The 16,813-nt window shown below is 35.8% G+C and overlaps 1 protein-coding gene across 3 annotated transcripts in view; it reads left to right on the forward strand.

Annotated features, from left to right (window-relative positions):
• Positions 1-16,813, forward strand: part of LOC111148569 (centrosomal protein 128) — a 395,466-nt gene that overhangs the window by 158,477 nt on the left and 220,176 nt on the right. For all 3 annotated transcript variants that reach the window (XM_022505239.1, XM_022505241.1, XM_022505240.1), the window contains one exon: positions 8,278-8,470. In XM_022505239.1, the coding sequence (XP_022360947.1) occupies positions 8,278-8,470 (193 nt within the window). The remainder of the gene's footprint in view (positions 1-8,277; positions 8,471-16,813) is intronic.

Consider the following 16,813-nt stretch of genomic DNA (forward strand, 5'->3'; position numbering starts at 1 on the left):
AGCAAGAAGATCTAACAGTGTTAAATATCTATGCCCTTAACATGGAAGCAGCCCATTAAATAAGCCATTTCAATAACAAAACCAAAGAACACATCGACAACAATGCAATAATAGTAGGGGACTTTAACACCCCCCTCACTGAAATGGATAGATCATCTAAGCAAAAGATCAACAAGGAAGTAAAGGCTTTAAATAACACACTGGACCAGATGGATATCACAGATATATTCAGAACATTCCATCTCAAAGTAACAGAATACACATTCTTCTCTAGTGCACATGGAACATTCTCCAGAATAGATCACATCCTGGGTCACATATCAGGTCTCAACTGGTACCAAAAGATTGGGATCACTCCCTGCATATTTTCAGACTACAATGCTCTGAAACTAGCACTAAGTCACAAGAGGAAAGTTGGAAAGAACTCAAATACATGAGGCTAAAGAGCATCCGACTGAAGAATGAGTGGGTCAACTAGGAAACTAAAGAAGAATTGAAAAAATTCATGGAAACAAATGAAAATGAAAACCCAACTGTTAATCTTTGGGACACAGTAAAGGCATTCCTGAGAGGAAAGTATATAGCAATACAAGCCTTTCTCAAGAAACCAGAAAGGTCTCAAATACACTTTACCCTATGCCTAAAGGAGCTGGAGAAAGAACAGCAAAGAAAGCCTAAACCCAGCAGGAGAAGAGAAATAATAAAGATCAGAGCAGCAATCAATGAAATAGAAATAAAAAGAATGGTAGAGCAAGAGGCTGGTTCTTTGAAAGAATAAGATTGATAAGCCCCTGGCCAGACTTATCAAAAAGAAAAGAGAAAGGACCCAAATTAGTAAAACCATGAATGAAAGAGGAGAGATCACAACTCAACACCAAACAAATACAACAATTATAAGAACATATTATGAGCAACTCTACGCCAGTAAATTTGACTATCTGGAAGAAATGGATGCATTCCTAGAGACGTATAAACTACCACAACTGAACCAGGAAGAAATAGAGAACCTAGAGAGACTAATAATCAGTAAGGTGATGGAAGCAGTCATCAAAAATCTCCCATAAACAAGAGCCCAGGGCCAGACAGCTTCCCAGGGGAATTCTACCAAACATTTAAAGAAAAATTAATACCTATTCTGAAACTGTTCCAAAAAATAGAACTGGAATAAAAGTGTCGAAACTCATTTTATGAGGCCAGCATCACCTTGATCCCAAAACCAGACAAAGACCCCATCAAAAAAGAGAATTACAGACCAATATCCCTGATGAACATGGAGACAAAAATTCTCACCAAAATACTCGCCAGTAGGCTCCAACAGTACATTGAAAGGATTATTCACCATGACCAAATGGGATTTTTTCCTGGGCTGCAAGGTTAGTTTAACATCTGCAAATTAATCAATGTGACAAAACACATTAATAAAAGAAAGAACAAGAACCATATGATACTCTCAATAGATGCTGAAAAAGCATTTGTCAAAGTACAGCATCCTTTCTTGATCAAAACTCTTCAAAGTGTAGGGATAGAGGGTACATACCTCACTATCATCCAAGCCATCTTGGATATCACTCTCACAGTGAGTATCACTCTCAGTGGGGGAAAAGTGAGATCTTTTCCCCTAAGGTCAAGAACATGGCAGAGAAGTCCACTACCACCACTGCTATTCAACATAGTACCAAAAGTCCTAGTTACAGCAATCAGACAACAAAAAGAAATAAAAGGCATCTGAATAGGCAAAGAAGAAGTCAAACTCTCACTCTTTGCAGATGATATGATACTTTATGTGGAAAACCCAAAAGACTCCATCCCAAAATTGCTAGAACTCATGCAGGAATTCGGTAAAGTGTCAGGATATAAAATCAAGGCACAGAAATCAGTTCCATTTCTATCCACCAACAGCAAAACAGAGGAAAGAGAAATTAAGGCATCAATCCCATTTACAATTGCACCCCAAACCATAAGATACCTAGGAATAAAGCTAACAAAAGAGACAAGGAGTCTTTACTCAGAGAACTATAAAGTACTCATGAAAGAAATTGAGGAAGACACAAAGAAATGGAAGAACATTCCATGCTCATGGATTGGAAGAACAATCTTGTGAAAATGTCTATGCTACGTAAAGCAATCTACATGTTTAATGCAACCCCTATCAATATACCATCAATTTTTTTTTCAAAGAAATGGAACAAACAATCCTAAAATTTATATGGAACCAGAAAAGTCCCTGAATAGCCAGAGGAATATTGAAAAAGAAAACTTGGTGGCATCACAATTCCGGACTTCAAGCTGTCATCACCAAGACAGTATGATACTGGCATAAAAACAGACATATAGATCAATGGAACAGAATAGAGAGCCCAGAAATAGACCCTCAACTCAATGGTCAACTAATCTTTGACAGAGCAGGAAAGAATATCCAATGGAAAAAAGAATCTCTTCAACAAATGGTGTTGGGAAAATTGGACAGCCCCATGCAGAAAAATGAAACTGGGTAATTTCCTTACACCACACACAAAAATAGACTAAAAAATGGATGAAAGATGAGAGACTATGGACTCTGAAAAACAATCTGAGGGTTTTGAAGGGGCGGGGGTGGGAGGTTGGGGGGCCTGGGGGTGGGTATTATGGAGGGCACGTATTGTATGGAGAACTGGATGTGGTGCATAAACAAGGAATTCTGTTACACTGAAAAGAAATTAAATTTAAAAAAATGAGAAAAAAATGGATGAAGGGCCTCAGTGTGAGAAAGAAATCCATCGAAATCCTTGAGGAGAACACAGGCAGCAACCTCTTCTACCTCAGCCACAGCAACTTCTTCCTTCCTAGACACATTGTCAAAGGGAAGGGAAGCAAGGGCAAAACTGAACTATTGGGACTTTGTCAAGATCAAAAACTTTTGCACAGCAGAGAAAACAGTCAACAAAACCAAAAGACAACTGACAGAATGGGAGAAGATATTTGCAAATGACATATCAGATAAAGGGCTAGTATCCAATAACCTACCACGAACTTATCAAACTCAACACCCATAGAACAAATAATCTGATCAAGAAATGGGCAGAAGACATGAACAGACATTTCTGCAAAGAAGACATCCAAATGGCCAACAGACACATGAAACAGTGCTCAAGATCACTCAGCATCAGGGAGATACAAATTAACAACACAGTGAGATACTACCTCCGACCAGTCAGAATGGCTAAAATCAACAAGTCAGGAAACTACAGATGTTGGTGAGGATGCGGAGAACGGGGAACGTTCCTACACTCTTGGTGGGAATGCAAGCTAGTGCAGCCACTCTGGAAAACAGCATGGAGGTTCCTCAAAAAGTTGAAAATAGAGCTACCCTACAACCCAGCAATCACACTACTGGGTATTTATCCTAATGATACAAATGTGGTGATCCGAAGAGGCACGTGCACCCGAATGTTTATAGCAGCAATGTCCACAGTAGCCAAACTATGGAAAGAGCCTCGATGTCCATCAACAGATAAATGGATAAAGAAGATGTGGTTTGTATATATATATGTGTGTGTTTGTGTGTGTGTGTGTGTACATACACACACAATGGAATACTGTGCAGCCATCAAAAACATGAAATCTTGCCCTTTGCAAGGACATGGATGAAACTAGATGGTATTATGCTACACAAAATAAGTCAGTCAGAGAAAGACCATTATCATGTTCTCTGTGATATGAGGAATTTGAGAGCCAGGGTGGAAGGGTTATGAGGGGGTAGGGAGGGAAAAAATGAAACAAGATGGGATCAGGATGGAGACAAACCATAAGAGACTCTTAATCTCATGAAACAAACTGAGTGTTGTTGGCAGGTGGACGGGAGAGGGATAGGGTGGCTGGTTTATGAACATTGGGGAGGGTATGTGCTTTGGTGAGTGTTGTGAGATGTGTAAGGCTGATGATTCACAGACCAGTACCCCTAGAGCAAATAATACAGTATATGTTAAAAAAAAAAAAAAAAAAGAGTAGTAGTGCTGGGTTATTTGGGAACTAATATTAACCCTTTTTTAAAAAAAAATTTATTTATTTATTTGACAGAGATCACAAGTAGGCAGAGACGCAGGCAGAGAGAGAGGAGGAAGCAGGCTTCCCGCTGAGCAGAGAGCCTGAAGCCGGGCTCGATCCCTGGACCCTGAGATAGTGACCGGAGCCCAAAGGCATAGGCTTTAACCCACTGAGCCACCCAGGCACCCCAATATTAACCTTTTGAAGAATGGCCAGACTGTTTTCCAATGTGGCTGCACCATGGTACACTCCTACTACCATTATACAAGAATTCGGACTCCTCCCCACAAACCAACAATTGTTATCATCTGTCTTTTTGATTCTAGTTATCCTCCTGAGTGTGAAATGGAATCTCATTGTGGTTTTGATTTGCATTTCTGTGATGGTTAATGGTATTGAGTATCATTTCATGTGATTATTGGCTATTTGTGTATCTTTGAAGATATGTCCCTTGCTCAGTTCATTGTTTGTCTTTTTATTACTGAGTTCTTTGTGTATCTTAAATAGTTCTTTGTCAGGTATATGACCTGTAAATATTTTCTCCTGTTCAGTGGGTTGTCTTTTCACTGTGTTGATTGTAATCTCTGAAGCACATGTTTTTAATTTTGGTGAAGTCCAGTCTGTCAGTTTTTTTTCTTGGTTGGTTGTGTTTTTGGTGTCATATCTAAGAAGTCATTGTGAAACCAAGGTTACTAAGACTTATGCCTTTGCTTTCTTTTAGGAATTTGCTATTTTTAGTTCTTACATTTAGGTCTTTGATCCATTTTGAGTTAATTTTCTTCTATGGTATAAAGTATGGGTTCAGTTCTATGCTTTTGTATACGGATATTCAGTTGTCCCAGAACTGTTGGTTGAAAAGACTAATCTTTCCTCATCAAAGTTTTTTGGAAGCCTTGTTGAAAATCTATTGACCATGTATGTATGGGTTTATTTCTGACTCTCAATTTAACTCCATTGATCTATGCCTATCCTAATGCCCATACCACACTGTCTTGATTATTACAGCTTTCTAATGAGCTTTGAAATCAGCTAAGTGTGACTCCACCACCTTTGTTCTTTTTCAACACCTGTTTTTGTTTTTTCTGGGTCCCTTTAAATTTCCATATGAAATTTAAGATCACCTTATCAATTTCTCCCAAGATGCCAGTGGGGATTTTGATATGAGTTTCTTTGAATCTATAGATCAGTTTGGGGACTGTCTCTATCTTAAATCTATTGTCTTCTGATATATGTGCTCGTGGAGTATCTTCTCATTTATTTAGGTCTTCTTTAATTTTTTTCAACAGTGTTTTGTAGTTTTTGGAGTGTAAGTTTTATACTTCTTTTAAAAAGTATGTTAAGTATTCTTTTGATGTTATAAACATTGTCTTTTTAACTTTATTTTTGGGTTGATCATTCAAGTGTGTAGAAATACAAATAATTTATGTATATTGATATTTTCCTGTATAATTTCCTTTCCTAGATATCCTAATAAAATGTTAGAAGTGGAGAGAGCATTCTTTTCTTGTTCATGATCTTAGGGAGAAAGCATTCAGTCTTTAACTATTACATGTAATAATAGGAGTTGTTCATAGATAGGTTTTTCAGGTTGAGAAAGTTCCCTCTGTTCCTAGTTTGTTGAATGATTTTATTGTGAATAGGCGTTGAATTTCATCATATACTTTCTCTGAACCTTTTGATATGATCACATGGCTTTTGCTGTAATTGTAAATGGCATTTTGGACCCCAGTGTTCTCACGCTTCTGTGTTTGTGGTAGAGTGGCCACCCTTTCAGCGAGGGCACGGTGGAGGAGGGAATCCCTAGTATCTCCACTGACTTGCCAGGACTTTAGCCTACGCAGATTAGAACTATGAAAATGAAAAATCTTAGTGGTCTGCCCTTCCAATGCAATACCTACTATTACATTCTGTTTCTACTCACCGCATTTCTTACTCCAACTTTTTGTTTTCCACATGAGATGATTCCTCCAGTTCTCTGCAAACACCAACTGGGTGTCCTACAATTTAGTTCAGCTCTGACACGAACTATCCAGAGTTAGCAAATACTAGAGATGAAGGGCTCAGTCCCATCTGCACCCAATTCAGATGCCAATCATAAATAATGGATCCCTAGGTGACCTACACTTCCATCTGACTTGGCTACAAATTAGGGATTCCCATTGCTCTCTCCTCAGGTTTAATTTGCTGTAATGGCTCACTGATCTAAGGGAAATACTTTGCTTACTATTACCAGTTTATTTATGAAGAATAGAAATAACCAGCCAGATGAAGAGGTTATATAAGGTAAAGTCTCAAAGAGTCTGCATAGAATCTGAGGGTATTTCACACTCCTGGCACTCCAGTGATTTGTTCACTGATGTGGGAGCTAATTAAATCTCATTGTTCAAGAGTTTTTATAGAACTTAATATCCAGTGGCCTCCTGTATTCCCACTTCCTAGAGGTTGAAGGGTAGGGTGAAAATTCCAAATCCCTAATCACCAGTCCCATCCTGAGGCTGTCCAGTGACCCCACCCTAAACACTCTGATTGGATTCCACAGGCTTGTTATGAATAACAAAGGACATTCTTACTCTGGAAGTTCCAGGGACTTTAGGAGCTCTGTGCCAAGAATAAGGGACAAGGACCAAGTATCTTTCTTATTATGCCACAATACCATATAACTTGACTGTGAACTGGGGAAAGAGGGAACCGTCTTCTTGGCAATAACTTTATGAAATGTGGAGTGGAGCTTTTGTCACACAGGGTGTGTTCCTTCCACTGCTCATATTTATCTAGCTTCTACCTAGCATTTTCATTTAAGAGCAGCTTTGCAGAACTCCTCTTGCCCTCATTCTGGAAGAGGAACTTCTATGCAGTGCTTTCTTTGTTTTTGATGAGGATTTATAATAAATGTGATCTAGGTTTTGCTTTTACAAGCATGATTTCCCTTCACTTAACACATTCACATTCTATTCATTGTTTGCCTAATAATCACAGACTGTTTTATACTGTGGCATATCCCGAGAACCTCCTAGATTTCTGGAGGCCTAGAACTTTCTTGCTTACTGATGAATGCTGTTCAGGGAAGTTACCCTTTAGCTTAACCTAATTTTTCTGTTTGACCCATTGCTTCCTTTATTTTGCTTCTTACTGAAATAAAGACTGTTATAGATTATTTAAAATCAACTAGACTTTGAAGGGCACCCTCACTTGTGAAGATCCTAAGAGCTGACTGAAATCCTGTTCTAGTGAAGGTGAAAAATTTTTTTTTCCTCATCCCTGACTTAAGTATTTAAATAATAAAGATGGTGAGGTTAGAGTCTATGAAAAAGAGTTGCTTCAGTTAAATTTCCTAGTCGTCTAAATGTGGGCATAAACTGACTTTATGTCCTTCATACCGTATAGAATATCTCTACATTATTAGCTGGACCCCTGGGGTTATGCAATTTTTAGAAATCAAACCTAGCAATCTTAAAAAAGATTTTTTTTAAAAGTATTATTATTATTATTTATTTCAAAATTATTTATCTAAATTCAATGTAGTTAACATCACCCAGTTACCCCATCCTCCTTCCACCCATCTCCCCTCCAGCGACCCTGTTTGTTTCCTGGAGTTCAGCATCACTTATGGTTTAACTCCCTCTTTCGTTATCTTATTTGATTTTTCCTTCCCTTTCCTTATGTTCGTATGTTTTGTTCCTAAATTCCACATATGGGTGAAATCATATGGTATTTGTCTTTCTCTGACTGACTGACTTTGCTTAGCGTAATACCCTTTAGTTCCATCCACGTCATTGCAAATGGCAAGATTTCATTCTTTTTGATGTCTTTTTTTTGAAGAAGAAAAATCTCTAAATTCAAGCTCCCTTTTGTGACGAGTCTGTAGCATTCTATTCTGAGGTACTTTTTACTTTAAAAATGCTTAAAAATGTACTAGACTGCCTTATATATTCCTTTAGGGAGCTAATTGTATTATGAGTGCAAGTTCAGTAGGCCAAATTTTTCCATGGTATTGCCTTTCCAAAGATGATAGGGAATATAAAATATTTTATAAAAATCCAAGATAATCATGGCTTAGTTGCTATACCAACTTTTAACTAATATAAATTATTATCAAATTAAAATATTATGGGTACCTTTTTGTTTTGCTTAAATTTATTATTGCTTATATTTGTTTGGATTATCATGACTTTTCCCTCCTGTTACTGTTACTGTTGAAATGTTACTGTTTCTAGATTTTTAAAAAATGAGATATATAAATATCATTTTTTTTAGACAAAACTTCAGTGGCTCTGTGAGGAACTAAAAGAGAGAGAAAACCGAGAAAAAAATCTGCGGCACCAGCTGATACTGTGCAGACAACAGCTGAGGAATATGACGGAAAACAAGGAATCTGAGCTCCAGTGTCTCTTTGAACAGATAGAAAGACAAGAGCAGCTTCTGGAAGAAATACACCAGGAGAAAAGAGGTGTGTTAGTTGTTCATACTCTTATTTTTTCTTTGTGTTTGTGGAATCCTAGGATTTGAAAGAAAAGCCCATTTCCCTTGTCTCTACTTTGGATTATTTCCGAATCCCTTTCCTTTCCTGTCTTTTGTCTCCCTATCTTTCTTCATTTCTGTCTCCAGAAGAGAAGATTGTTCACCCTGAGAATTTTTCCTTCAGTTAGTGCATCTCTCCTGTATAGATAGCACTTTGTTGCCATTTCCAAGTATTAATGTGGTCAGACATTTGTTCTTCCCTGATAAAATGCTGAAGTTTATATTTTACTTCAGGAGAATATTCATTAATTTATTCAATAAATATTTACTCTGTGCCTATTTTGTCTTGGGCACTATTAAAAGTGCTGAAGATACATTATGGATAAAACAAAAAAAATCCTCTTATTTAGCTTACATTGTATAGAGTGGAGTGACAGAAAATAAACATAAAGCATAGATAAATTGTTAGTGTATTAGAAGGTTATAAGCACAATGGTGAAAACAATAGAGTAAGGGAAGAAGAGTTTGGGAGAGCAGGGGGCAGGGTTTAATATGTTTAATATGTAGGCAGTACTTTAAAAGTTTGATAAGAAGTTTGGAAAAACTGCTTTTCTTTTTGGTTCTACTAGGGATACATCATGATGGGAAGAAGAAAAACAGCATTATGTATGGAAATCCTATGTGTTTCTTGTGTTGGCCTAGGCCTTTTTGTTATTGGATTGGTGAACTTTATTAATTGAAGAACCAGAAAGAGACTTAATATAGTGTCCCACTAAGAAAAATAAAACATTAATATATAATAGCCCCCTAAATTTTTTTTTTTGGTTTTTCATTTTATTTATCAGGATTATTCCTTCTACAGGTACTGGTTAAAAATTACTGCTGTATGCAGTGATTCTGAGTTTTTTGGGTATCAGGACCACTTTGCATTCATTAACATTTTTGAGAACTCAAAGAGCTTTAATCAAGGTATATCATATGCATTAATATCTACCATGTTAAAAATTAAAACTGAGCATTTAAAAATATTAATTCCTTTGAAATAATAATTATAAACCTATTATATTGTTAACATAAAAATTAAAGACATTTAACTAGTTCCAATACAAAAATATTGATGATGGCTTTGTTTTGCACTTTTGTAAATATCTTTCATTGCTGTCTTAAATGAATACAACTGCAATTTTGTATTTGCTTCCGTATTCTGTTGTTATATTCCATGTCATGTAACCTCTGGAAAAACTGAACTGTGTTTATGAGAACTTGAGTGTGAAAAAGGCAAGTAATATCTTAGTAGTATTAATAAGTGGTCTTGGATGACCCCCAAACCATCCATTGCGAACTGCTGCTATAGTGCAATTGAAAGATGTAAACTGTGCTAGTAGTAAAAGTCAGAGTATGCCCTTAAATATACATATATGTATATGTATACATATATAATTTTTTAAGGACGGTACAATAGAATCTAATTACAGATTTTATAGATAAAACATTGTATGCTCTCTGTACATGTTAATAGACTATTTACAAATACTAGATTGCAACCTGGTTTTTCTTTTGGTAAATATTATCAATATTATCACCCAGTAAATTATTTTTTTTAGGGATTAATGCAGTAGTATATTATAAATACCTGTAACTTTTAGGTGGACAAATCTAAAAGGAAAGAACCAAATATTTGTACACTGAAATAATTATGTTTTGTTTTTTTTTAAAGATTTTATTTATTTGACAGAAAGAGAGATCACAAGTAGGCAGATAGGGGGAGAGAGAGAGGAGGAAGCAGGCTCCCCGCCTAGCAGAGAGCCCTATGTGGGACTCGATCCCAGGACCCTGAGATCATGACCTGAGCTGAAGGCAGAGGCTTAACCCACTGAGCCACCCAGGCAGCCCTGAAATAATTATGTTTAAATGCCCAGCTTTTACATAAAAGCCTCAGAAAATAAGTTATAAATGTTATAATTTCTCAATATGATTCTTTTATTTCTATTATGTAAATTTAATAAACATTTATTGCTTGTTTTGTATTCATAGAGCATTTGAATTCCTTTATGCATCTTAAAATCAGCTTGTCAGGTTTTTTAAAGGAATTTGCTAGTTTTTTAATAAGACTGTTAAATGTACACATTTAAGAATGGACTTTCTTGATATTGAGTATTTCTATCCATGAACATGGTATGTCTATACACATATTTAAGTTTTTAACTTTTCTCATGGATATTTTGTACTTTTCAACAGATAGGTCTTGGACATTTTTTTCAGATTTATTCCTAATTTTTTCTGATTTATGATGTTACATTAAATGACATTTTAAAACTTGAATTTCCAACATTCTTTTCTACTATATAGAAATACAATTGATTTTTTTGTCTGTGTGCATTAACTTAATGTTCTTTAATTGTGGTAGCTCATTTATTATTTGTAGCAGTTGTTTTTTGTTATCATTGTTTTTGATTTCTTAACACTTAGGGTTTTCTTTGTACATAATCATCACCTATAAATAAGGACAGTTTTTGCTTCTCCTGGTGAGTTGTTTTCTTTTTCCTTTCTTTTTTGTTCCTTTCCTTTTCCTTTTCCTTTTCCCTTCCCTTCCTTTCCCCGTCCTGTACTTTCTCCTTTCCTGTCCTTTCCTTTCTCCTATCCCTTCTCCTCTCCCTTCTTTCCCTTTTCCTTTCCTTTCTCCTTTCCTTTCCTTTCTTTCTTCTCCTCTCTTTTCCTTTCCTTTCCACTGAATGGGACCTCCAGTACGTATTAAACCAACCGTATATTCCTGGGATCAACTATACTTTGTCAAATTGTATTTTCCCATTTACATATGGCTGGATTCAATTTATTAACAGTTAAGATTTTTTTTGCATCTGTGTTCATGAAATTATTGTTCTGTAGCTTCTTTTCTTGTAATGTCTTTATCTGATTTGAATGTTAATATAACAGTGACCTCTTAAAATAAGTTGTGTTTTCCTTTTACATTTAGAAACATTTGTATATAGTATGTATTATTATTTTTTTAAAATGCATGATAGAATTCATTAATGAAGCCTCCTGGGCCCGCAGTTTTCATTTGAGTAAGGCTTTAAATTTCAAACTCAAATTCTTTAATAGCTATATGGCTATTCAGAATTTCTTCTTCTTGAGTCAGTTTTATTAATGTGTACCTTTCAACATATTTGCTCATTTTATCTAAGTTGTCAAATTTGTTGGCTTAAAATTTCTTATGCTATCCCCTTTTAAGTTCTTTTAATTTCTGTAAGATCTGTACTGATGCTTACTATTATATTTCTGATTTGGTAATTTTCTTTTATCCTTTATAAATCTTGCTGAAGGTTTTAATTTTACTAATATTTTCAAAGAAGCAACTTTGAATTTAATTTTTTTCTATTTGTCTTTTAATGTTGACCTCTACTTTTATTTTTAATTTCCCATCTTTTACTTACTTTATGTATCATTTGCTTTTTTCTCTGGATTCTTAAGTCACAAGCCTTATTTTAATACCTTTTTTCTTAATGTTGTCGTTAAAGTTCTAAATTTCCATCTTAGTGATACTTGAAATGTATTCCACAAATGTTTCAATGTCATGTTTTCATTATCATTTAGTTTAAACTAGAAAATATTTCCCCTGTGATTTCTTCTTTGACCTATGGGGGGTTTTTAGAAGTATACTACTTAGTTTCCAATTATGTGAAGAGTTTCCTGCATATTTTATTACTGATTTCTAACTTAATACCCTGTGGTCTTAGAATATGCTCTCCGTAATTTTGATTCTTTGAAACCTTCCAGGACTTGTTTTATGGTCCCAAATGTGCTAGTCAGTTTTCCATGTGTACTTAAAAGAAAGTTATGTTCTGCATTTATTGTGAAATATTTTATAATTATCAGTTGTGTCAAACTGTTTCATAATGTTCTCTGTCCCTGGTGATTTCTGTATCCCTATTGATTTTGTCTACCTCTATCAATAACTGATAGAGAATGGCTAAAATATCCAGCTATTTACTTTGATTGTGTATATGTGTGTCATTTTTTTTGTTGTTTCATGTATTTTGAGGCTGTTATTAGATCTATTTTAGTTAGTATTGATTGTGTAATCAATTGCCTATTGTAATAGTCTCAATAAAAGCAAAGGAAGGGAGGTGTTAGTAGTGGCAACAAATGCAGAAGGTATTATGGAGGAATTGGTGTAAGATGGAGAGCAGTGTAGGTGATGGAACCCATATGGGAGATTATAAGGTCTCAGTGGTTTTGCCATTGGGAGAAATAAGTAGGGAAGTATGGGCTGATTTTGGTGACAGAGAAAGAGGGATCTTATTTTTTACACCTATTCCTTAAAGTCATAAATGAAAAAAAGTTTTGGAAAGAATCAAACTATTGTTAACAAAGAAATGATATGGTACTCTCTTGCCTTATGTATATAAGATGTATTAAGTGCTGTCTGTGATTCAGAAATTGTGTGGACTTAATATGAATAATGAAGATTAAGCAAAGGCTGTTGCAGTTGGAGACATATAAACATATTTATTAGGAGGTAGGGTGAAATACATATGTTACTAGAAATACAAGCAGCATGTTCTGGTGAAAATGGGAGTACTGATTACTTTGGTAGAGGCCCATATGGGGAAGTTTTTTGTTAGGACATATCCTTTGATTTAGATCTTGAGGAATGTAGCAGGATTTCTATAAGAAACAGAGGAGGAAGAAAGATTCTTTGCAGGATTTATCTGCATAGTGATTTCTTCTTGGGTTACTTTTGCATTTGTTTACAATAGTATATACATAGGAGAGGTGACAGCCTGCAGGTTTGATGATTAAATTTAGGTATTTCTGAAACATCAAAATGAATTATAGAAATTTATATTTGATTCCCTTCACTGTCTTAGAAACTTACCTGTTAGATAGAACAAGGTCAACCTATTTATAAGAGAAGTATTACAGAGAAACTTTGTATTCATTGCAGTTGCCATTCTCTGCATTAATATTTTTAGTTTGATTTAATGTCCTATTGACTAACATGTGCCATGTTAACTGAAACCCATGTACAAGAAGTTTATTGGTGAGTGCTGCCAGATTTGTTTATCTGAATTTTCTATGCTTCCTGGGCTTCTTTAGGCCTGTAGGTTTGGCCTGGAGTGTTCAAAAAGGAGAGGAACTCTAATGAGAAGGTAATGTCATGGCCCCCTTAGAAGTTCGGTAATTATTGACTAAAAATTCATTAGTGTTATGAATGGTAACAAAGATCAGAGTAGAGAGATGTAAACTGCAGTTGGGAGTTGTTAGGAATATTTTCACTTGTGTAGATAGTTATTTTTAATAATTTCTTAAGAAACTAACTGCTGTCTACCTTTTTAATATTCTGGTAAGCCACTGCTCCTGTATGTGCCAGTATTTCTCTGTAAAAATACTTCGAAACTATGAGATTTACTAAAAACTAACATTCATGTGGAAGTTGAAAGGATTCCTTTTTTTTCAAAGAGCTTCAGAAGGAGGGGCATTTGTATAGGACGATTTCAATTCATTCTCGCTATATGAAATGCTAATGATGAACAAATATAGCAGATAATTTTCTTTTTTTTTAAATTTTTTTTAAAGATTTTATTCATTTGACAGAGATCATAAGTAGGCAGAACAGAGATCGCAAGTAGGCAGAGAGGCAGGCAGAGAGAGAGAGGGGGGAAGAAGGCTCCCCGCTAAGCAGAGAGCCTGATGCGGGGCTCGATCCCAGGACCCTGGGATCATGACCCGAGCTGAAGGCAGAGGCTTTAACCCACTGAGCCACCCAGGCACCCCATCTTTTTTTTTTTAATTTTTAAAAAATTAACATATAATGTATAATTAGCCCCAGGGGTACAGGTCTGTGAATCGTCAGGCTTATATACTTCACAGCACTCACCATAGCACATGCCCTCCCCAGTGTCCATAGCTCAACCACTCTCTCCCTACCCTCCCTTCCCCCAGCAACACTCAGTTTGTTTTGTGAGATTAAGAGTCTCTTATGGTTCGTCTCCCTCCCAATCACATCTTGTTTCATTTTTTTCCTTCCCCTCAAGCCCCCCACATTGCCTCTCAAATTCCTCATATCAGGGAGATCATATGATAATTGTCTTTCTCTGGTTGACTTCTTTCGCTCAGCATAATACCCTCTAGTTCCGTCCAAGTCATTGCAAATGGCAAGATTTCATTTCTTTTGATGGCTGCATAGTATTCCATTGTATATATATACCACATCTTCTTTATCCATTCATCTGTTGATGGACATCTAAGTTCTTTCCATAGTTTGGCTACTGTGGACATTGCTGCTAGAAACATTTGGGTGCATGTGCCCCTTCGGATCACTACATTTTTATCTTTAGGGTAAATACCCAGTAGTGTGATTGCTGGGTCATAGGGTAGCTCTATTTTCAACTCTTTGAGGAACCTCCATGCTGTTTTCCAGAGTGGTTGCACCAGCTTGCATTCCCACCAACAGTGTAGGAGGATTCTCCTTTCTCCGCAATAATTTTCTTAATATAGTTTTTCTTAAGCTGAAATTATGAAATTTTAGTTAAACAAGGCACCTGTCTTACTTTCCAGGCACTCTGTGATTGTGGCTGTTACTATTTAGTGTGCGTAGTTTTTCTTCTTTGAGTAATTAGAAATTGACATGGTCTCTGAAATTCCTTTGCCTTAAAGATGAAATTTGATTTTTCTTACCCAGTTTCTAGTTTTGAGTAAGTGTTATATTCATTTGCCTTTGTTGGATTAGGTGGACTACTCCCCAAACCCTACTACCCTGATACTGTGATAGGTACAATGCCTAGAAAGATAGTAATTCTCAGAAACATACACTCTAGATTCAGGTTTCCCTAATCTCTCTCTTCCTGTCGTATCACTTATTGGGAATGTACATGCAAGGATGAAATAGGCCATTGTCAGGGCCTCTTTGTTAGGGAGTTACTTTTTCTGAATAAAAGGGAAAATACTAAAAGGATATGGAAAAGGGAAATAGTTCTTCAGCCACTTCAGAAGGTAATATTTTCTGCAGCAGAAGAGTAATTGCTCAGATGGTTTCATTGTTTTTTGTTAGGAACTATGCCTTCGCCAAGAAGTAAGCAGTAGAGAAAAGGTGCATCAAAAAAACCCCAACCAAACAAAAAAACCCAAAAAACAATGTACTCTATGTAACTGGAATAAACTCTGCATAACCAAAAGGCAAATCAGCAAATGTTTGGCAGAAGTAATTTAATCAGAGTGGTTTACATTTTGTTTATGGCACTCTGGGATTAGGTAACAGTATTTGTCTTTCCTAATATTTCAGTTATGTATTACATTTTACAGTAGAGGTATTTAAACCATTTATATTTTTATTCATTTTGTGATGATATTTTCTAAGAGCCTACCGATTCATTTAGGGGTGCTATAACATTGTTAGTAGTAATTCTAGCCCCTTTTGTACTGTGATTTGAGTTAGCTCTCTAGTATAATATCTGGAAAAAATGTAAAAATACCTGAATACCAAAAGAGCGGGTATTAAAACTATGTGTATATCTAAAATAGTTTTAGTTCTTAATAGTAAAACAAATTTAGCTTTTAGATGATAACTTCCTATTTGCTATTGATGATAAACAAACACGATTATAAATGTTGAGTAGAAGGATCCAAGAATGAGAGAGGTTGAACAGGTGAAAGAAGGATTAATTGGTATAGCAGGATCCCAGGAGGTAGGAGAATGGATGGGGTCAAAAGTAACAGTGGAAAAATGAATCTTGGACAGAATAAGGCAAAAAGTTTTGTCTTTTCCTCCTTACTTTTTTAGCTCTTTGAATATGCTACTGTTTTTGGCAGTTTCACTTACCACAATAATTTATGTAGTGATTCCTTTATTTTGACTGTTTCTCAACATCTGTGATTGGTTTGAATTGATCTTTGCCTTGTATATGCTCAATACCTGCTTGGAGAAAAGGACGGACGGAATGAGAGGCAGCTACTGGATTTGCCGTGTAAGTCTGAGAGATCTGTTATAGTAGAAGCCTTTTGCATTTTAAGCCAGATTATAAAGTGTTTCTCATGACTATGTTTTTTTGTAAGCTGCTTCCCAAGGTTAACACTTGTCATGTGAAGGATATCCAAGGCATAGAGCCAACTTAGTGATGAAGCTTGTATACTATACCCTCATTGTTCTGGCTTTATAGAATGTCTCTGAAGATGAGTATTTTACTCTATAATAGAGATATGACTCAGTTTTTTTTCATTGTTCTTAAAATTGCTGTGCTGTTCAAGGCACTGACTCTAAATACACTCTGCATTTTCATAGGTTCTCATTTACCGGGTTTGTCTCTACCCATGGTGCTCTCAACTTTTAAAA

This window comes from Enhydra lutris, unplaced genomic scaffold (assembly GCF_002288905.1).
Source record: "Enhydra lutris kenyoni isolate GAN:26980312 unplaced genomic scaffold, ASM228890v2 scaffoldscaffold20, whole genome shotgun sequence".
Classification (NCBI taxonomy): Eukaryota; Metazoa; Chordata; class Mammalia; order Carnivora; family Mustelidae; genus Enhydra; species Enhydra lutris.